This window comes from Aedes albopictus, chromosome 2 (genome assembly GCF_035046485.1).
Source record: "Aedes albopictus strain Foshan chromosome 2, AalbF5, whole genome shotgun sequence".
Taxonomy (NCBI): Eukaryota; Metazoa; Arthropoda; class Insecta; order Diptera; family Culicidae; genus Aedes; species Aedes albopictus.
The window spans coordinates 264,667,865-264,690,321 of NC_085137.1; the positions used below are offsets into that span (position 1 = coordinate 264,667,865).

At 41.8% G+C, this 22,457-nt stretch overlaps 2 protein-coding genes across 2 annotated transcripts in view; both read right to left on the reverse strand.

Annotated features, from left to right (window-relative positions):
• Positions 1-22,457, reverse strand: part of LOC109411792 (GPI ethanolamine phosphate transferase 1-like) — a 206,913-nt gene that overhangs the window by 167,697 nt on the left and 16,759 nt on the right. The window lies entirely within an intron of this gene.
• Positions 7,264-14,601, reverse strand: LOC134288057 (uncharacterized). Its single transcript, XM_062851736.1, has one exon. The coding sequence runs from the start codon at positions 12,012-12,014 to the stop codon at positions 9,171-9,173; it is 2,844 nt and encodes a 947-aa protein (XP_062707720.1). The 5' UTR covers positions 12,015-14,601; the 3' UTR covers positions 7,264-9,170.

Consider the following 22,457-nt stretch of genomic DNA (forward strand, 5'->3'; position numbering starts at 1 on the left):
AAAACTATGACAGTTCAAGACTTGGCTCAAGATGCAGAGAAGCTTCTTCGATGGCACGTAAAGTTTAAGAGGAAACATCATTCGTAAGTAGAAAGCAATCATTTCAAAGTGATATTTTAATAGTTATTGTGTTGGTAGGCTTATGCGCATTCAATTTCACCGTGAATATTGGGATTGCAGAAACATAAAATTAATGCGTGGAAATGGTGAATATTTTCATCATGGAATGAAATAAATGAATTTGTTAATTTAGTAAAACTATCTCGAATCACAAGAAAACTCAGCTGAGAGAGTTTATTCATGTGAGCTTGTTATGGAAATGGCGCAAAACTATCAATTCATTGCTTATTTGAGCAAAATTAACTATTTCCTATTCACGTCAGCTAATTCTCCAACATGGCGACGACCATAATCAGCGAAAATAAAACGAAAGCAAGTTTACTTTTATGATGACCGCAATAAACATAGAAATGTCGTAGTTCTGCTTTTCCACCAGCAGATGTCGTTACTAATCGAACGGGTCGCCATCTGTTGAGTGTTTGAACAGTTTTATTGTGGTAATAATGAATGCCACAAGGTTTACATATCGGAGAGTTTTGTTTACTCTTAAAATCTGGCTTTATGGATATCTTCGAGTATACTATTAAACATTTCATCAATGGTTTTCATAAAAGTAGTCATAAAACTGTGAGGTTAAATTATTGCTGTATAACGACACTACCTGTCAGCTTCCGGTTTTAGTGAGATGGCTTAAGCGCCACTCCGTTAGGAGACCATCTACCAGATGTAAGCTTGCCCGGCTAAGAGACCTTCCTGAAGGGGAGGCTAGGGTTTACCCGTTCTACGGGAGGAAGCTGACCGGTCGACTTATCACGGCTGCCGTACTTCACGAGGTACGAGCGAAATACACTACTTCATACAAAGATTTAACACGACCAAATAAAAAAAAAACGCTCGAGAACCTAATAGAAATGAGCGGTTTATCATCATAGGCCCAGGTTTAACTTTGCCACTGCGCAACGACACGTTTCCGAATAGAAAGTATCTCAAATACTACATTCCACAAAATATCTACAGCAAAACGCGAATCACATGAAAACCCCAAGAACATCTACTAAACCAACATTCAACAAAACTCAACAACTATTTACTTTCAGTGTTGGAATTCAAATTTATTCTAGCTAGAACATTTATACCGTTCGACACAAAAAGCTCCGTATCTCAACTTTAACGCATACATTTATTAGTTCCCCAAATTCCTACTAGGCCTAGTTCATTATACATTTCCTTCTTCTACTCTCTTTCGTGTGCGTGGATCTCATTCTCCCCTTCTCACAACATCCGAACCGGCGGCAGCGGTGCTCGATGAACGCTTACTGCGGGCGCGCCAAAATTTGTTAGGTACCTACGTGTGCTCCTCCCGTACATTCATGAACGTTAGCGGTATCGGGAGAGCGAGTTCATTTGTGTGCCTATACGGTCACATGGCCATGGACGACACAACAAATAGCATGCAAATTGTTTACTCACGACCTAGGATTTACGATGAGGAGGAAGCGGTGACTCGCGGGGTGGCTTCGATCGTTGCTCAGCGCACGGTGGGCGATCGTGGATGGGATCCTGTTACCGCGTGGTGCTCCTCCAGGATTCGCGGGCTTATGCTGGGCGTGGTACAAACGCCACGCGTCCGTCGGCGCGCCAAACACTTTCGACGCCCGGAAAGACGTCGTCGGGACGGTGGTTTGGACGCTGGACGCTGATGCGACGGATGAACACCTGGGATGTTCGGCGACGTGAACTATGTTGGCCTGCCTGCCTAAGGCGCAAATTAACGACTGCAGCCTTCTTCCGGCCACGTGTACCCCGGGAATTCTTTGTAGCCGATAGGTGGGGTCAAAGAGCGGTCGACAAAACGAGATGATGGTGTGTCGGCAATTGGCCTTTGCTGCCACGATCCTATTTAACATTTAGAAAATCACGCACAACACATATTTTAGATCCACCCACTTTCCTTATCATAATCGCAATTTACCTATTCAATCGGATTTCTGCACACACAATTATTGCCACCGGACTAAACACGCTATAGACTGTTGCGGTTTACTTTGATTTACTATGGGGAAAGAACATTAAATTTAGCAAACACTTTAAGGCTTTCATGTAAAATATCCACCTTTTTAAACACACCACGGCACGGACACACTACTAGACCACTCTCGCCTCTTCCACGTATCGTTACAAAGTGGACGAGTTGAGCCTGGGAATGTCCTCAGATAGGCTCATGGTGGTTAAAGTCCCCGAAGATCGCGAAATAGACGAAGTCCATTTCGCGAAACGATTCTCATATTTGATCATGCTAAATCTTTATAGAAATAGTGGCATCTCATTCAGACAGCCGATCCAAATACTTCAGCCAGTTCCTCTCCGAGATTCGGGAATAAAAATGCCGAATGAGTTGAGGTCAATGTATCCTTTTTGTTTCTGAACCTCGGGTCGATGTCCGCTAATTAACGCGGTTGAAAATAGCATCATGACGCGCTGCCGATTTTAGGCCATGTGCTTGATCTTTGCAGTTCAGCGTGATGGGGACTCATAGTGCTCATTGTAGCTTGGGTAACTCTTATACGCATTTTGTGTTGGATTTGAAGTGCGGTGATTAATTTTAGGATTTATTGACAAAAACAAACTGACTAACACATAACCGAGATTTGATAAATACTTGACGAAAATAAATATACTAATTATCCATATATACATAACAACTTGACTTAACTAACTAAATACATTAATATGCAAGCGTACTTGCTACAGCTGTAATAAAACCCTGATAAAAATCAAACAAAACTAATCAGCAAAGGAATTGATACCTGGGTTTTGTTGTTATTGTGTTGGTAGGCTTATGTACATTTAATTTTACGGTGAATATTGGGGTTGCAGAATCATAAAATTAATGCGCATCAAAAATAGTAAATATTATCATCTTGGAGTGAAACAAATCAATTTGTTAATTAAGTAAAACTATCTAGAATCACAAGAAAACTCAGCAGAGAGAGTTTATTTATGTGAGCATGTTATGGCAATGGTGGCAAACTATCAATTCATTGCTAATTTGAGCAAAATTAACTATTTTCCATTCACGATAGCTAATTCTTCAATATGGCGACAGCAAGTTTACTTTTATGATGACCGCAATAAACCTAGAAATGTCGTAGTTCTGCTTTTCCACCAACAGATATCGTTACTAATCGAAAAGATCGCCATCTGTTGAGAGTTTTAACAGTTTTATTGTGGTAATAATGATTGCCAGAAGGTTTACAAATCGGAAAGTTTTGTTTACTCTTAAAATCTGTCTTTATGGATATCTTAAAGAATATTATAAAACATTTTATCAATGGTTTTCATAAAAGCAGTCATAAAACTGGAAGTTTCAGTTTTTGCTGTAATAAAACCCTAAGATCAAGCCCACTCATGGGCTCCATCAAGCGTTTTAACGTTAAGTAGAGCCCCGAACAAAGAAGCAAACCGCACCGGTCGCTGCTAAGTAGGGCTCGAAAGCGAAAAGTTTACGTACGGTTCGTAGCAGGGCTTAGAATATAGAGACACGCAAAGTACGGTCTCTATCCGTAGGCTCGTGCGCTCTCTCGCGTTTGGCTCTCTGGGTAGCGTAAAGAGGAGACGAAAGAACATGAGTATGGATTTGTTGCCAGGTATATAGTTTCTAGAGAATGATTTTCTTGTTTTGTATAGGTAGCAGTTTATTTTAGTTTGCATCAAATATTTGAAATTTTCAACCAATTAATATCACAGATCGTTACACGAATAACACAACTAATTATCTGACATACAATTGTGATAGAGTGACAATACAAACGCAGAAAAATAATAGGTTTAAATTGACAAGCTTTGCTTAAGTATGTTATGAAAAAAGTTTTCTCTTCTTCGCCAATTTTAGGATCATGCATATCGAAAATGAATTGATTTTCTCTTAAAAATTGTTACGATTGCTCATAATCGCAGCTTTAGTTTTTGATTCGGCCGATCGTTTCGAAACTAATATTTGAATAAATGTATAGTGATTCAGTGAGTTTTGCTGAGCCGGGGTTTCTACGCAGCAAGTAAAGTTTAGTTGCGCACGTTTAGAAAAATGTCCAAATAAATAACTCGCGAAGTTCCAAAATTATCGTCATCCGTCGCAGATCCCGGTGAGAAGATGTGCGTATTTTCTAACCCGAAAAGTTACCATTTGACGGTAATAAGTGACCACAAGGTTTTCTTTCTTCACTTTCCGGGCTGAGATCCCCCGCTTTAAAAGAGCTGTGCCTCGCGTTTCGTTTTGTCGTGTATATTTCAAAAAGGCAAAGTAGTTTTGGTTTGATTGCTGTTTTTGAAAATGGTGGTCGTCAGTGGGTGGTTTATTAAATAAAAATTTAAAAATATAAATTAAATAAACGAGACATTAGGAAGAAAGTGTGCGAAATGGGTAACTTCACCCTTGTAGATACAATAGGGCAAAGCAGAAAAAAAATCTGCGAAGACCACATGTGAATAACACCGATCATACAGAATAGGAGATTCGACATTAGATCTATAAAAAACAACCCAACAATTGTGGAGATCTTTCCAATATTACACATTTATTCATAGCTCTATTATACACGTTTTCATATATTCAAAACATATTCATCAACATGTAATCTTCGTTTGGTACAATATGTCCACGCATCCTTCCTCCCCTGTAAATTCGAAAAGTACCTTGCCGAAATAAAGTATTCTGCACCCCATTATCCTGTATTTCGAAGAATCATCTTTGCGCGTAAATACAACGCAGTAAACCAGGCCGCTTTGATGCATGTGTCATATCTCTGATATGCTGCAAGCATCAGTATTGACAAGAAAAGTAACACGATTGCTTTCAAGGGTGATTCCGCGTATGTATGTGATTAGATAAGAGTAGTTACGATTTTTCAAAGATGCTTTGACTGTACCTAACTCAACTCAGATATCATAGAAACCCTACAGTTATGTCTTTTTGTAAAAAAACTTAAATCATACCGATAAAAAAATTAAAAAATGTAGTCGAGCTGCCAAGTTTTATCAATTAAAATAGGCGGTGTGCAGGACTGCCATATTGTAGGTTCCTCGTTATAGAAAAAGCATGTTAAAATACAACAATTATTGTTGTATGAAGTGCCAAAAAGGAGAGTGGGCTCATTATGTACTTTGACAAATACGCAGTCTACTTCAAGCGCATAGAATCTGCTTCCAACAAAATATTCATATACCAGCATCCAAAAGATCGCAATATATATTAAGATTTCTGATTGATGCTTTGTAACTAAAAGGTTGTGACTGAGTATAGAATTAGCTGATGTTAAAATACACGTTAATGAAAAAAGGTTGCGCAAACTTATCGCAGACTGTTAGAAGACAGCTTCTACTATGACCAGGATTCAAGAATCTTGACCTACGCGAAGTTGTAAAGGAGACAACTACGTTATAAATGTGTTGGAAATGCAAGGGATGTAATTATTCTATAAACCTAATTATTAAAAAAGATGCTCATAATCTCAAATTCAGATAAATTTCTTGCGAGAAAGGCAACATGGATATTGAAGAGATGGATATTATTTTAGATAAAAATTCAACCTACATGACATACAGTAAGCAACAAACATATAATTTAAAAAAAAATATTGCTTGAATTCCGGGATTAAATACAATCATACATTATTGAGAAAATGATATCTTTAAACGCACCAAAACTGGTACAAATCTCCAAGGGAATTATTTATTTGAGTTCAATTTTACTAACAGTTTTCAGTCTTATCCAAAACCCCTTCTTTCAAAATATGAGCTCAGATAATTATACTGAATAAGATTTTTAATAACACCATAGAAATACACAAAATATTGCGATGATTTACATAAATGCAAATGGTACGGAAAGAATAGAGACTACCGGTGCGCAAAGGCGACCGATCATTATTTTACTCACATAGAAACGAACGACCGGTGCGAAAATGGGTGGATAAGGAAATTAAAAATCGTTAACGACGTGCTGTTGCGTGTGTAGTATGAAGCCCACGGGTGGGCTTGGTCTAATAAAAATAAAACAAAACCAAGCAGCAATGAAATTGTTACTTGGGTAAAAACGAGTGGAACGATTTTCACGAAGTCCTTTCAGCTGCTTGGTTTCGCTGATGATATTGATATTATTACTCGTAAATTTGAGACGATGGCGGAAACGTACATCCGAGTAAAGAGTGAAGCCAGACGAATCGGATTAGTCATTAATGTGTCGAAGACAAAGTACATGATGGCAAAGGGCTCCAGTGAGGCATCAGCGCGTCCGCCACCCCAAATTTATATCGACGGTGATGAAATCGAGGCGGTTGAAGAATTCATGTACTTGGGCTCACTGGTGACCACCGACAACGACACCAGCAGATAAATTCAGAGGCTCATTGTGGCAGGAAATCGTGCTTACTTTGGACTCCGCAGAACTCTACGATCGAATAAAGTTCGCCGTAACACGAAGTTAACCATCTATAAAACGCTGATTAGACCGGTCGTCCTCTATGGGCACGAAACATGGACCCTACGTGCAGTGGACCAACGCGCCTTTGGAGTTTTCGAACGGAAGGTGTTGCGTCCCATCTACGGCGGAATGCAGATGGAAGACGGGACTTGGAGAAGGCGAATGAACCACGAGCTGCATCAGCTGCTGAGAGAACCAACCATCATCCATACCGCGAAAATCGGGAGGCTACGGTGGACGGGTCACGTCATCAGGATGTCGGATAGCAACTCGGCTAAAATGGTTCTCGAGAGTCATCCGACCGGTACAAGAAGACGTGGTGCGCAGCGAGCTAGGTGGGTTGACCAAGTGGAGGACGATCTGCGGACCTTACGCAGAGTGCGGAACTGGAGACAAACAGCCATGGACCGAGTGTAATGGAGACGGCTACTATGTACAGCAGAGGCCACCCCGGCCTTAGCCTGATCGGTAAGGTAAGTAAGGAATTCCTGGAGGAAGGTCCGAAGGAATTCCTGGAGGAATCTCCGAAGGAATTGCTGGAAAAATCTCCGAAGAAATTTCTGGCAGAATTCCCGAAGAAATTCTTGGATGAATCTCCGAAAGAATTCCCTGAGAAATCTCCGAAAGAATTCCTGGAGAAATCTCCAAAAGAATTTCTGGAGAAATCCTCGGCGGTACCCTTGCTAGATTTCCTGCAAGAAACCGTGAAAGAATTCCTGGAGGAATCCTCGCACGAATTCGTAGAGAAATCCCCGTAAGATTTTCTGAAGGAGACAGCATTTCTGAAGGAATCCCCAAAGGATTTTTTCTAGGAAACCCCGAAGGAAATCCTAGAAGAGTTACCAAAGGAATTCCTAGAGGATTCACTGGAAGAAGTCCTGAAGGAATTTTTGGAGAATTCAGGAAGGAATTCTTGGGGAATTCTCGTAGAAATCTATGGGGGAATTCCCGGAGGAATCCTGAAAATTTTCGCCCCTGTCGGAATAACCAGTGGAATCTCCGAAGGAATTGATAGGAATCCTCGTTGGAATCCTCAAAGAAGAAATTATTGGAAGAATCCCCGATAGAATACCCTAAGGAAACCCTGGGGAATTTGCAGAGGGATTTCTGGGGCAATTTGTGCAGGAATCCCTGGGGAAATTCGCAAAGAAATCTCTGTTGGAATTTCCAGAGGATTACCTGGGGGAATTCGCGGATGAAAGCTTAAGCTTATCATACTTGTCCCCGTGAACATACTGCCAGGCAATCCTGTAGTGCTTTCACTTCGCGATGAGTACTGACACTAGTAGTAAAGATCCACTATCTTTTGTTAAACATGCTCCAACATTATAAAAATTTTAATGCACAATGCGATGCACCTCCAACGGGAATGAAAATTCCTGGTCTTCTAAAGCTGATGACGCGGAGCGGATCCATGTTTCGCGTGTGTTCACTGCAGCTGGGAAAGTTCCGACACCGCAGAGTTCAGCTGCTTTATCATTTTTTTTGCTTTTATTTACCTACTGCTTGACGTTTTCCAACAAGATTGCGTAGTATCGTAGTATAAGAGTCAATTTATTACCGCACGCAGCCAGTTTTTGTAAATCCGAGACTTATTTTTAGTGCGCCAAAATCGGCGCACTAAAGTTAAATCTCAGATTAAAATCGAGGATAATACCGTTTGGTGCTTAAGAAAATCAAGGATAATACGTGATTGGCGTCTAGTACGCTGTAGAATTTCCTGAGGAACTCCTGGAGAAATTCCCGGAGTTTTTGGGAACTCGTGAAAATAAATCCGAGGAACTTGTTTAGGAATTTTTGGTAAAGCTCCTTAATTTTTTTTTATTTTTTTTTTATTTATTTAATTTATTATTATTTATGTAGAGTAAGGTTTTTTCCTTATAAATTTCTACATTTGGTGAAGAATAACCACATTTTTTGCAAAAAAAAAACAAAAAAATCATAGCATTTAAGCAAACTAATAACTATTTTTTTTGTTCCTAGTTTCTGTTCCTAATTTTCTTCATTGAACCAGTCGATGTACTCTTTTCGGAATCTACCGTATGAATTGTTTTTTTTTTTGTATTTGTTGCGGTAGATACGTTGGGAGTTCTTCCAGCAGTGATCAAAACACAGAATTTAGTATGATCAGCTTAAAGCTATAAATGTTTTATTGTTAGGGTTAGGATAGGTTTTATATCGAATTCATTAAGTTACTTACAATTCTGTCTCCGTACTATGTTTTGATCTACACACAGCTTAATATTAAGATTATTCCGTAGAAGCCTGTAAGTAGCTTGTAAGTTTAATCTAGATTAAGAAATGCATTTAATATTCACCTTTTCACTATAGTTTATAAGAAAACCAAAACATTAGCAGGCTCTAAACAACAAATCTGAATCGAGTGTTTACTATGAAACTCGGCTACTCATTCTCTTTTGCCTGTCTTCGGCGTTGGCGTTTAATTGTTATTACGCAAGCCGAATGAGATGGGCAGTGGTACGCTGTGATAAATAGTGATGCTCAATTCATCAGGCTGTTTCGGCGAACATCCTCCCCCTCGTGTTGCCCTAATTTCCGATTCAGCATCACCAGATCTTACCACGTCCGATACTGCCAACATCATTGAGCGCCATTTTAAACTCGACAAATTCTACGATGAACTGTGACTATCGCTTTGATAATCAATGACCTCTGCCGGCGTCAAATGCAGCATACGATGATGGCGCTTCTGACAACCATCGATTCCACATAGCTGACCTTTGCAAGGCCATCGTACGTGTGATGTGAGACAGCGAGCACAAAGTTTGTGCATCTTGACTGCCTCCCACTTACCATCCAAATCAAGCTCCTTAAATTCCGAACAGCTCTCTATTTGATGATTGTCCACATTACAAATTGAGCATGGTTTACCACTGCTCAAATTTTCTCTTTCCTTCTGCGTAGGTCCACCGACTCCAATTGCATCCACATCTTCTCGGCGATTTCCTTCCGAATACTCCAAGCGTCCATGCGTATTCACATACGATCTTTCCTTCGATCTTGTTCTTTCGTCTTTTAGACAACTCTGTGGGACGTTAGTATTTAGTGTAACACCACTCGCAGCTGAAGATATTTTCGTCATATAATCGCTAAAAACATTTAAGTCTACCACCGGAACTTGTTCCTGGTAAAGCACCCAGTTGAACTTGACCGTTGTTGGCAGTTTATCAACTAGCTCTTGGAGCAAAATTGGATTTGTTAGATATCTTTGCAAACCAACTGCTTTAAGGTGTCCGCACAGGTTTTGTACAACCAACCCAAAACTGACAAGCGTCTCTAACCGGTCTGCTTTTGGTGGAGGAGTTGCTCTAACTTTGGCTATCATGTTGTTCACAACTTGTTCAGGGCGACCATATAACTGCTGCAAAGTGGACAAAACTTGGGGAACTGTTGACGGGTGCAGTAAGAAACTGCTGACGGAGTCCTTGGCACTACCTCTCAGACAACGTTGCAAACGCAGAAGGTTTTCCGAATTAGTGAACCCACATGTCTCTGTTGAGTGCTGGTAGCTACTTATAAATAGCGGCCAATCGACCGGATCACCAGAAAAAGTCGGAAGTTCCTTAATAACAACTTGGCTGGCAGCTAGTTGTTGAGGTGATGGCCCATAATATCCACTCGCATGACCCAAAGATTGAGCCGGAAACTGCGGTATGGCACGGAATGCATTCGGACCTGTTACTGACGTATTTGGCAATCCTGTATCAGAAGCTTCACATTGTGCAAGGAAACCCTGACCACAACTGGACGTTGCTACACCATCAGTCGATATTCCTGTCCACGACGCTGGAGGAGGAGGCAACGAAGAAGAACAAGCTCCGTCGGTTGGTTGATCTACGTTCCGATTGATGATGTCCTCTATCTCCTCGTGCAAGTCCCAATACTCCTTCTCTGCTTCTTTCCGCAGTCGGATGACCTTCTTTTCACGCAGTTGTGACGCTTCGATTTGTGATTGCAGTTGCTTCTCCCTACTACGCAGACATTTGATTTCATCCTGCAGTTCTGCAATCTGATGCTGTAGTGCTCCAAATTCTCGGTCTCGTCGCTGGAGTTGACTCCGTAAATCTGCTTCCGCAGTATGCATCCGCTCCCTGTCTTCGACGATTATCTTCTCCAACGTCCTGATTTGAGAATTCAGCTCTAACCGTTCATGGTCTCGTTGTCTAAGCTGCGTACGCAAATCTTCTTCCGATTCTCGTACCAATTTAAGCTCAGTAGCATTCTGCAACTGTAGATGTTTTACTCGGTTTACCAGTTCTAGCTCGCGCTTTCGCCTCACATCAATGTCCAGCTGGTGCTTATCCATCAGATCTTGGATGACCCGATGTTCCGCTTCTGTTTGTTTCTGCAGCTGAAGAGCATTCTGTTTGCGGAGCTCTCCAGTTTCAACACTCCAACGCTTGTAACAGTGCGCACTAAAGCGATTGAGTTTTGTCGTCTCTCCTGCAGCATTTGGAACTACTTCCTCGACCTTGAGGAGATCCGCGTATGGTTGAATGTCGACATATGGTAAGTCGACCGGTTTGCTTTCTGGTTTTAGCAAATCCGCATCAGTTCTAACGTCCGCATCGAGAGGATCCTCAGATTCCTCCCTGTTCGTAACGCTGCCTATGGTTCGTGGGATCGATTTAACCTCTGATCTCGCAAATGCCCTATATTCTTCACGAGGGGGTGCCGCTGCAGATCCAACAGTCTTTATCGGTGTCGAAGAAAGGTGTACCCCCTGCGGTTCAGCCGGAAATGCATCACCAACGGAACAATCAGTATTCGCAGATTTCGCGGATGTCTGTCTGTTAGACATCTCACCGGATATTTCGGTTGCCTTTGTCTGTCTTACCCAATCCTCCGTTCGTTTTGCACTCATTTGACTGCTTCGCATACTGTGCACGCTTCGTCTTTCTTCATCATCTTGACGACTAAGCAATTCATGTTTCCTATCAATGAAGTGCTTGCCCCGTTCTAGCCGCTCCTGAAGTTCCCGCTCGTTTAACGCACGCTCCTTTTCGAGTCGCTCTCGGCTCAGCTCCTCAAGCAATTTTCGTTCTTCTTCCAGGCGTTGTAGCTCACGATCTACATTTGTCCTCCGGGCGCTAGACGTACTCGAAATACCGCTCAACTGACTCGGTGCTGATTCCAATACCACAGAAACCGCACTCGGTATACATAATGCACACACATAATTAGATGAACGTACCGTGGCTGTGTTGACATTGGCGCAGGTAAAATGGTACCAATGGCTACAGTTCCGACACTGTACCATATACCGCTCGCTGTTATTTGGTCGTTCGCAAGCGGCACAACCACGCAACTCACCACCGTCTGTATCGATTATCGATGGGATGAAAGAATCTTCCGACGACGACGACGTTTCATTGCCATCCGGGTTGGGTTTAGCATTCGCCTGCTGAGCCCTTACCTGTGAACGGGTTTTTCGTACATTTGACTGCAAACTCATCCTGCTCCGGTTTGGCTCCGGTAGAATTCTTTAAGAATGTTGCGGTAGATACGTTGGGAGTTCTTCCAGCAGTGATCAAAACACAGAATTTAGTATGATCAGCTTAAAGCTATAAATGTTTTATTGTTAGGATAGGTTTTATATCGAATTCATTAAGTTACTTACAATTCTGTCTCCGTACTATGTTTTGATCTACACACAACTTAATATTAAGATTATTCCGTAGTAGCCTGTAAGTAGCTTGTAAGTTTAATCTAGATGAGGAAATGCATTTAATATTCACCTTTTCACTATAGTTTATAAGAAAACCAAAACATTAGCAGGCTCTAAACAACAAATCTGAATCGAGTGTTTACTATGAAACTCGGCTACTCATTCTCTTTTGCCTGTCTTCGGCGTTGGCGTTTAATTGTTATTACGCAAGCCGAATGAGATGGGCAGTGGTACGCTGTGATAAATAGTGATGCTCAATTCATCAGGCTGTTTCGGCGAACAGTATTAACGTGTATTTTAACTTAAATGCTAATTCTACACTTCATATGATTGATTGTTTTGATATCAGCAGGAAGTTGATTCCAAAACTCAATTGCACGGACAATGAATGAGTCTCCATAATGTGAGGAGGAATACTGCGGAAATGTATAGTTTCTGACTCTTATACTTCGAAACGATTGCAATTTATCGGAGAGGTACTTTGGACCATTTTAAGAAATTTTGAACAAACTTAAGCAACATCTCTATTTAATAAAATTGTTAAGGGAGCATCCCATAATTTCTCGTTGTAAGTGTGACACACTAGAGTATCTAAAAACATTGAAAGCCCAGCGAATACATGAATTCAACGCCACACAAAGTCTACGAAATGCTGTACTTGAAGCATTCATAATCAGCTCAACACCATAAAGAAAGTGCGGAAACAGCAATGATTTTATCAGCTCAATTTTAGTTGCTCTATAGTTATTTATGTAGCGAGTTGCAAAAATTTGTATTTTTCAGCACGAGTCGTACATACGAAGAGTGCTGAAAAAACGAGTTTTGCAACGAGTTCCATACTAGTTATTTATGTAACGAGTTGCAAAAAGTTGATTTTTTCAGCACGAGTCGTACATTTATCCAACGAGGCTTGCTGAGTTGGATAAATACGAAGAGTGCTGAAAAAATCGAGTTTTGCAACGAGTTCCATACAAAATTTTATGCAATGATTTATTCATTATACAACTCATTTGAGTTGCATAATGTTTATAATGCAACTCAAATGAGTTGCATAATGAACATTATGCAACTCATTTCAGTTGCATAATGAATCGGTTGTTACCGTACGAAACGGTAACACTTTGCTTGGCTGATGGTTTGGGGAAGGAGGATAAATGTTTTTTTCGCGATAACGTTCAATTTGAACGTTCCGATGGGCAGCACCAGTGGTGTGCGGTTGGTACTGACGAGCATCCTCTGCTCGGTAATGAAGTCGACAGCGATGGTGGATCGGAAGTACGAACACGATGGAAACCGAACAAAGACGAAAGTGTGGGGCAAATAAAACGACGATTGAGGCATCCGAGCGGGGAGTAGAGTACGAGTCATCGCGCGATACGGACGTCGACGGGATCGGGCGAAGACCGCGTGGAAAAGACCCGGCCCTGGTGTTCGGTATCAAAGGAGCCGGGATCCTCGCGAGTGTAGTCCTGCCGAACTAATGCCGGACGAGTTAGTGCCGTATTAACAGTTCGCTAAACCATCAAACGTCACCCCCCCCCCCCCTAACGGGCGGGGAACCACTGGAACGTCCGACCGGCGGCCTCTCCCGATGAAAGACTCGTAGGGGAATTGGGGGTGATCATCAAGTCTGGCTCAGTGCTTCTCCGGCACCTACGGTTTAGAATATGCTCGGACTCCCAGCGCCCCCCCCCTCACCACTCATCAATCGCAACGAATGCTCCATCGCCGACCCACACGTAGTACTTGCGGCTACGGAATGCCGCCAATAACCACCACGCTGCCCTCCTTCGTAGCGGTAGTTGCTGCGGCCCGCCGCTTTTCTCCATGGCCACCGCCAACCCTCGTCGCCTTGTCGACCAAAGCCGATTTTGTCATGACCACAGCCGCCGTTCTCTACTGCTATCGCCGCTCTTCGTCTTTTACGGCAACCGCCGCCTTTCGTCGCGGCCACCGCCGCCGTTACCACGACTACTGCCGCTTTGCGCTGTTCATCGCGGCGGCCCACTACAATCCTCGTGGCGGCCCACTACAAACCTCGTGGCGGCACACTAAGTACCTCGTGGCGGCTACGCCGCCGTCCTCGGCGTTTACTTTCCTCGGGGCCATCACCGTTTTCCTTCGTGGCGGCTACCGCCGCTTTCCATCACGCTCCCCGTCAACAACCGCCGCGCCCCACCATGAAAAGCCCGAATAAAGGATAGAATTGCAAATGTAAGTAGTTTATCCCCCTTTACCCATCATCCGAAAGCTCTCCCTTCGTCTAACGCCCTGGGACCTGGGAGCAAAAGAGGCCTTGAGTGCCCACCCCGGAAGCGGCCGCGGCTTAGACCAGCTGCTTGGGGTTTAGGCTGTCTCCTTCAGGGCCAGCAGGAGCTCCCAGGGTCATGAGAAGTTTCACGGTACGGAAAAGTAAGTCATTATGATACTGAAATGAGTAGTATAAAATGGAAATTATAATACTGAATTGCATAAAAAATTTTATGCAATGACTTTTTTCATAATGCAACTCATTTAAGTTGCATAATGTTTATATTTTTTCATTATGCAACTCATTTCAGTTGCATAATGGACCAGTTCGGAAATAGTGGCCATTATGATACCAAAATGAGTTAGATAAAATATAAATTATGATACTGAATTGCATAAAATAGATACCATACCGCCCGTTAATTTTAAATGACGCAAACCAGCATAAATTTTGCAGCATTGATTGTTTATATGGGAGTCCCACTCTAGGTTCGACTGGAAAACTACACCAAGATTAGAAGCCGAGGCTTTCCACGGACCAGCACGAATCCATTTTGATCGATGTTTTTTAATCTACTTGATATTTTTTAATACTATTCCTTTTTATGTGAGAAACCATTTTTTCATATCAAAAGTTCATATTTTGTCTCGACTAACTTTCAAATAGGGCCTATGAAAAAATGGAACACAAGCACATAAAAAATTATAACACAGAAGCGGCTTGTTCGATCGGAAATGTGTCTTCAGCAAAGTTGTAGAATAATATATGGCGGCTCTCAGAAGAATTTATTTAGTTTTTCTTCTGAAAAAACTGAATTTTGTAACTAAAAATTAAATATCTCAAAAAGTTATTTTTTTTTTCCTTCGTGGTTTTTTTGTGAGAATAAAGTTCATTCTGTTAGCTATCATCTGTAAAATTTTCATAGTGGTAAAAAAATGTACAAAAAAGTTATGGCACTTTGAACATTTTTGGTTGCGTGTTTTTTTAGAGTGTTTGACGAGTTTCCCGCAAACCCTGGATAACAACTTTTGTTTTCTACCCAAGAGAAACACGCAAAATGATGCCATGAAGTATTTGTTGTTAGGAACCGCCCATTAAAGACGTAGCATTTTAGGTGAAGTTTATGATATTGCTAGGAGCCTTCTATTAGGTATGGGAGAATATACTTTAAGAGGGGAGGAGCTGTCAAAAAATGGCCACTAATGCTACCGTGATTTCGAATGCAATTAATCACTTTTCACAGTTTTTGGCGTCTATTTTTTGAATAGTTAGCGATATGGTCAAACTCAAACATTACAGAATCCTTGAAAAAGGTCCAAAAAAGACCGAAACGTCGGGTTAAGAAAACATATAGTTGTTTTTGATTGACCAAATTAGACTGAAATTCCAATTAAAGATATCATCCAACGTACAGTTGATCACCCAAAGAAAGTCAAACTCAAAGCAATAAAACATGTACGACCACGATTCTCATAAGTCAACGAGATTAAAACTTTTACTACAAATCATTTTATTGCAATAGGTAAATATCATTAATTTTGCTTTCGGGAATGAAATTGATCAGTAAATGGAAATGAAAAATATGTTTTACACCTGAATTAATCACCCCAGAAAGCGAAATGCTACGCAAAACTTTTACGAGTTTTCTCAATTTTTAATTATTCAAGTTTGAGGTTTAATAAATTAAAAAAAAAGCCTTAAAATATGCACTTTCCACACTGAAAAAGTGATTACTTCCGGAAAGTGCAATTTTTTGTATAAATTTGAATATTTTTAAAATTTTTGATGAAGTAATCGTGTTTAGCAAGTACTTGGCAGCTAAAAGCATCCATTCGAAAATTCATTACTTGTGCGATACAGCCACGGTAACAAAAATTTGAAAGGGTCTTTGAAATTCGCCAAACACGCAATTACGGAAAAAAATGAATTTAATACAGAAATATGTGACTAATTGACTGTAAAATATGTAATTCATCATTCAATAATTCTTCAGCCAGATGATGGTCATTTTCTACAAATTTTTTAAAGTTTAGAGCAATATTTTAAACAAATAAACGTCGATCAATTTCACCCGAAATCACGGTACCTAGGAAATGTTTTTCTTCAGAAGTGCCCATCTTGCGATATATGGCAACATCTATATCTATATATCTATATCTATATATAAAAATGAGTTTGATGTACCTTTGAGGCAACAAAACTCACGGACGGGTGAACCGATCAGCATGACTCTTGCAAGGTTCAGTTCGTATCCGCGGTGGCTGTGTTTATATGCACAAAAAGTTACGAAAGGTAAGAAAGTTGATAAAGTAATGATTTTTCATGAGCTGGGAAGGAAATCAGCACGATCGAATTGAAACAAATCTAGAGTGCGGTGCTATTTTGAGCTCAACAGTTGTCAAACCGGGCAAGACAAAGTTTGCCGGGACAGCTAGTTATCAATAATTACAAAAATGTCATGTTTGAAATAATTTTTCTTATTTGCATTTTTTTCAACTTTTAAAGCGTATTGACATTTATCAATGTTATGAAAGTTCACATGATTATCTAAAAGTCACCCATACATAATTTTTTTGTATGTGATGTCATTTTTAAGGTTAATTGAGTAAAAAAAATATGGCCATACGTAGCACCTTTTTCCAACACAGCCTCCCTTATCGTTACACCTGGAGATCACCAAAGCAGACGGAATCTCAAATCGACCACGTTCTGATTGACGGACGGCACTTTTTTTTTATCTAGTTCGTTTATTTATGGCTCAATCGCGTTCAACGCTTTACGGAGCCGAGATTCATTTTTTGTATTCAATTACATACAACGATATTGCTTTCTTATATCAAGGTTAGTACTGGGAGGAGGCCAGGGTACTCGTGGCTGCTCGAGGTTAGCGGGTCACATAATTTTTAAGGAAAGGCATGGTCAGGATGAGGTTTCAGGGTTTGCTGTAGCACATCCGGGAGGTATCTTGGCTTTTGGCGTCGCCTCTGGTGTTGGCATGGGCTTGTCACGGATTCTCATCTGCCGGATGGCCAGGAACAAAACACAAAACGACAAAACACAGAGAAAAAAAACTGAAGCGAAAAAATACAGGGAGATTAAACCTTTATACAACACATGCGAAGAAACTCATAAATGGACCGCATATAGATTAGATCGCGGGTTCCCAACACATCCCTTACTGGAACAAAGGGTTGTCTACCTCGGGCCTCAAGGGTATCCAATAGTAGCGCTCTGGAGGCGTCATTATCCGGGCATTGCCAAACTACGTGGTCGATGTCATCATAACCGGAACCGCACTTAGGGCAAAGATTGTCGTGCGCAAGATTTATTCTATGCAAATGCGCGCCTAGCGAGTAATGGTTGGACATAAGTCTTGACATCACACGTATGAAGTCTCGACCTACATCCAAACCGTAATGCCACGCTCGCAAAGAAACATTAGGAATAATAGAATGTAACCACCGTCCCAGTTGGCCATCTCGCCAATCATGTTGCCAACTTTGAAGAGAACTCTGACGAACTAAATGAAAAATTCATCGTGTGAAATTCTTCTATCATAGATCTCACCTTCCTGTGCGCCCACCTTTGCGAGAGAGTCCGCCTTCTCATTGCCATAAATTGAGCAATGTGAGGGGACCCATACAAAGGTAATCTTGTATGATCTTTCGACCAGTGCATACATCTGCTCTCTTATTTTTGTAAGAAAGTAAGATGCATGCTTTACAGGTTTCATCGACCGAAGTGCCTCAATCGAACTAAGGCTATCCGAGAAGATGAAGAAATGGTCTGCGGGCATGTTAGAAATCATCCCCAAAGCGAAGTTGATTGCTGCCAGTTCAGCAACATAAACAGAACAAGGTTCTTGAAGTTTCCGGAAGGCGGTGGAATTTTCGTTGAAGACACCGAAGCCAGTGGATCCATTAATTCGAGACCCATCAGTGAAGAATCTCTTACAGGAATTGACATGTTGGTACTTTTCGTTAAAAATGCGAGGAATAGATATACACCGAAGTTGATCTGGTATTCCATGAATAGCTTGTTTCATGGACAGATCGTATTTAACAGAGGAACTGTCATTGGTGAAGTGTGCACGAGGAGGATTATAACCTGGGAGGCTTATGTCAGATGACATGTAGAACAGATAGATTCTCATGAATTTCGACTGAGTGTTCAGTCTGAGCATGTCTTCGAAGTTTTCAATTACAAGTGTGTTGCTCACTCCACATTTAATAAGTAACCTTAGCGAGAGTTCCCAGAAGCGGTTCTGAAGAGGTTTCACCCCTGCCAGGACCTCTAGGCTCGCATTATGCGTTGAGTGCATGCAGCCGAGGGCAATGCGCAGACAACGGTATTGAATTCGTTCCAATTTTATTAGGTGGCAGTTTGCTGCTGAGTGGAAACAGAAAGAGCCATACTCGAGAACAGAGAGAATAGTCGTTTTGTAAAGTTTTATGAGGTCTTCCGGGTGAGCACCCCACCATGTTCCGGTAATTGTTCGTAAAAAATTGATCCTTTGCTGACATTTTTGCACCAAATACTTAATTTGGGTACCCCAAGTGCCTTTTGAATCAAACCAGACCCCAAGGTATTTCGAAGTCAAAGATTGGTCGATTTCTATTCCCAAAAGATTGAGTTTCAGTTGGGCTGGGTTCCGCTTTCTGGAAAACACAACCAATTGAGTTTTTTGCGGAGCAAACTCGATCCCCAAACCTCTTGCCCAAATGGACAGATTGTTTAAGGAACTTTGCAATGGTCTTTGCAACATTTCTGCATGTGGGCCTTTTAGAGAAACCACAGCATCATCTGCAAGTTGTCTTAGCGTGCATTGTCCTTCCAGACAGCTATCAATGTCTTTAACATAAAAATTATAAAGCAAGGGACTTAAACATGAGCCTTGGGGTAGGCCCATGTAGCTAATTCTGGAAGTTGTCAGTTGCCCGAGATTGAAGCTCATATGTTTTTCTGACAACAAGTTATACAAGAAATTATTTAAAATTCCTGGAAGTCCACTATTGTGCAGTTTTTCTGACAATATTCCTATGGAAACTGAGTCAAAGGCACCCTTAATATCCAAGAAAACTGAAGCCAGTTGCTCCTTTTCCGCATAGGCCAGTTGAATATCTGTTGAAAGCAACGCTAGACAATCGTTTGTTCCTTTGCCCTTGCGAAACCCAAACTGTGTATTTGAAAGCAATTTATTCGATTCAACCCAATGGTCGAGTCGCGATAGGATCATTTTTTCTAACAATTTCCTTAAACATGATAACATAGCAATTGGGCGGTATGAATTATGATCAGACGCTGGTTTACCAGGCTTTTGAATAGCTATTACTTTGACCTGTCTCCATTCTGGCGGAACAATGTTGTTCTCCATGAATGAGTTGAACAGGTCTAGTAATCGTCTTTTTGCGATATCTGGGAGATTCTTAAGAAGATTGAACTTGATCATATCGCGTCCCGGAGCGGAATTATTTGATGAAAGAAGAGCCATAGAAAATTCCAGCATAGTGAAGGGTCTGTCCAGAGAACCGTCTCTTGAAGATGTTTCCCAAGAAATCGGTTGTGCTGGGACTGAGTCTGGGCAGACCTTTTTCGCGAAGCTGAATATCCAACGGTTGGAGTATTCATCACTCTCATTAGAAGAAGAGCGGTTTCGCATGTTGCGAGCCACTCTCCAAAGCGTTGTCATTGAAGTTTCTCTTGAGAGACCCTCAATGAAGTGTCGCCAATAACTACGCTTTTTCGCTTTCAGCAGGTTCTTCAGCTGTCTTTCGAGCTTAGCATACTCTTGAAAAAGATCTGAAGTACCATGCCTACGAAAAGCTTTGAAAGTATCAGATTTTTTAAGATACAACTGGGTGCAATCATCATCCCAGCCTAGTGTGGCTGGTCTTCTTTTGAAAGTTGCACTTGGAACTCGTCGTTTTTGTGATTCTAATGCATTCTTGTATATCAGTTCAGACAGGAATCGATACTCATCCAAAGGTGGGAGGGGATTGAATGATTCGATGCCAAAAGATACCGCTTCTGCATATTTTTGCCAATCGATATTCCTTGTGAGGTCAAAAGGAACCTGAACTGGTTGGACTGACCTTTCACTATTATGCTTTATGGTGGTTATAATGGGCAAGTGATCACTACCATGAGGATCCTCGATTACCTTCCACAAGCAATCGAATGATAGTGAACTTGATCCCAGTGATAGGTCGAGACGACTTTCTTTGCCGTCAGATGCGATACGTGTCACCTGTATTTAAAATGTTCAAATTGAAATCGTCGCACAAATCATAGAAAATGGCCGCTCTATTATCGTCATATGGTTCGCCCCACCCTGTACCATGTGCGTTCATATCACCCAGAATTAAAACTGGATGTGATAGTGCAGAAACCGCATTCCAAAGATGACGGCGATTAATAGAAATTCTTGGAGGAATGTAAACGGAAGCTACGCAAAGATCTTTACCCTTTACGTTTATTTGGCAAGCGACGATTTCTACGCCAGGATGAGTTGGGATTGGAATTTTATAAAATGAGTAGCTTTTTTTGATCCCCAAAAGTACTCCTCCGTAATGGTCATCTCGGTCCTGGCGAATAATGTTGAAATCGTGGAAGTTGAGTTCGTCTTCAGAAGAAAGCCATGTTTCACAAAGTGCAAATATATCACAATCAGAGTTGTGAACCAAAAATTTAAACAGGTCTAATTTAGGTTTTAAACTATGACAGTTCCACTGTAGTACAGTGATCATATCTTGAACCTCGGTTGATGAATTATCCATCAAAAGATATGATCGAAGCAAGGAGGGGCCATGATTGTGTCAAATTCCGAAGATACTCTTCTACTGCTTGGAGAAAAATGTCTAGTATGCCTCTGAAGGAGTCGGAAAGTCCGAGGGCATCATATAAGCGATCCACAAGTGCCCTAAAAGTAAACAGTCCTCGTTTGGGCTTGATAGGTTTTGCTGAAATTCGAGGAGCTTTTGTGGCTTTTTTCTTACCACCTTGTCGAGAATTTCTTTTTGAAGTATACTTAACATTTGGAGGCGGAGGTTCTAGGTCCTTGCTACAGCAAGGAACTGCACCATCAGAGACGGACGGACGGCACTTCTCCGACATTATCGACGTCAGGACCTATCGTGGCGCCAACATCGACTCCGACCACAATCTGGTGATGGTCAAACTGCGCCCAAAACTCTCCGTCATCAACAATGTACGATACCGGCGACCGCCACGGTACAACCTAGAGCGACTGAAGCAACCGGATGTCGCCTCAGCATACGCGCAGAATCTCGAATCCGCGTTGCCAGACGAGGGCGAGCTCGATGAGGCCCCTCTAGAGGACTGCTGGAGTACAGTGAAAGCAGCCATCAACGACGCAGCCGAGAGCACCATCGGGTACGTGGAACGGAATCGACGGAACGAATGGTTCGACGAAGAGTGCAGAACAGTTTTGGAGGAGAAGAACGCAGCGAGGGCGGTACTCGACAGAACGTGGAACGTTACAAAAAGAAGCGGAAACAGCAGACCCGCCTCTTTCGGGAGAAAAAGCGCCGCCTAGAAGAAGCGGAGGACGAAGAAATGGAACTGCTGTGCCGTTTCCAAGAAACACGGAAGTTCTATCAGAAGCTCAACGCATTCCGCAACGGCTTCGTGCCGCGAGCCGAAATATGCAGGGATAAAGACGGAGGCCTCTTGACGTGAGGTGATCGAAAGGTGGAAGCAGCACTTCGATCAGCACCTGAACGGCGTGGAGAACGTAGGCACGGGAGCCCACGGCAACGGAAGGAAGGACGACGCCAGTGCAGCGGAGGACGGAAATGAACCAACTCCCACACTGAGGGAAGTTAAGGATGCCATTCACCAGCTCAAAACCAACAAAGCAGCTGGTAAGGATGGTATCGCAGCAGAACTCATCAAGATGGGCCCAGAAAAGTTGGCCACCTGTCTGCATCGGCTGATAGTCAGGATCTGGGAAACCGAAA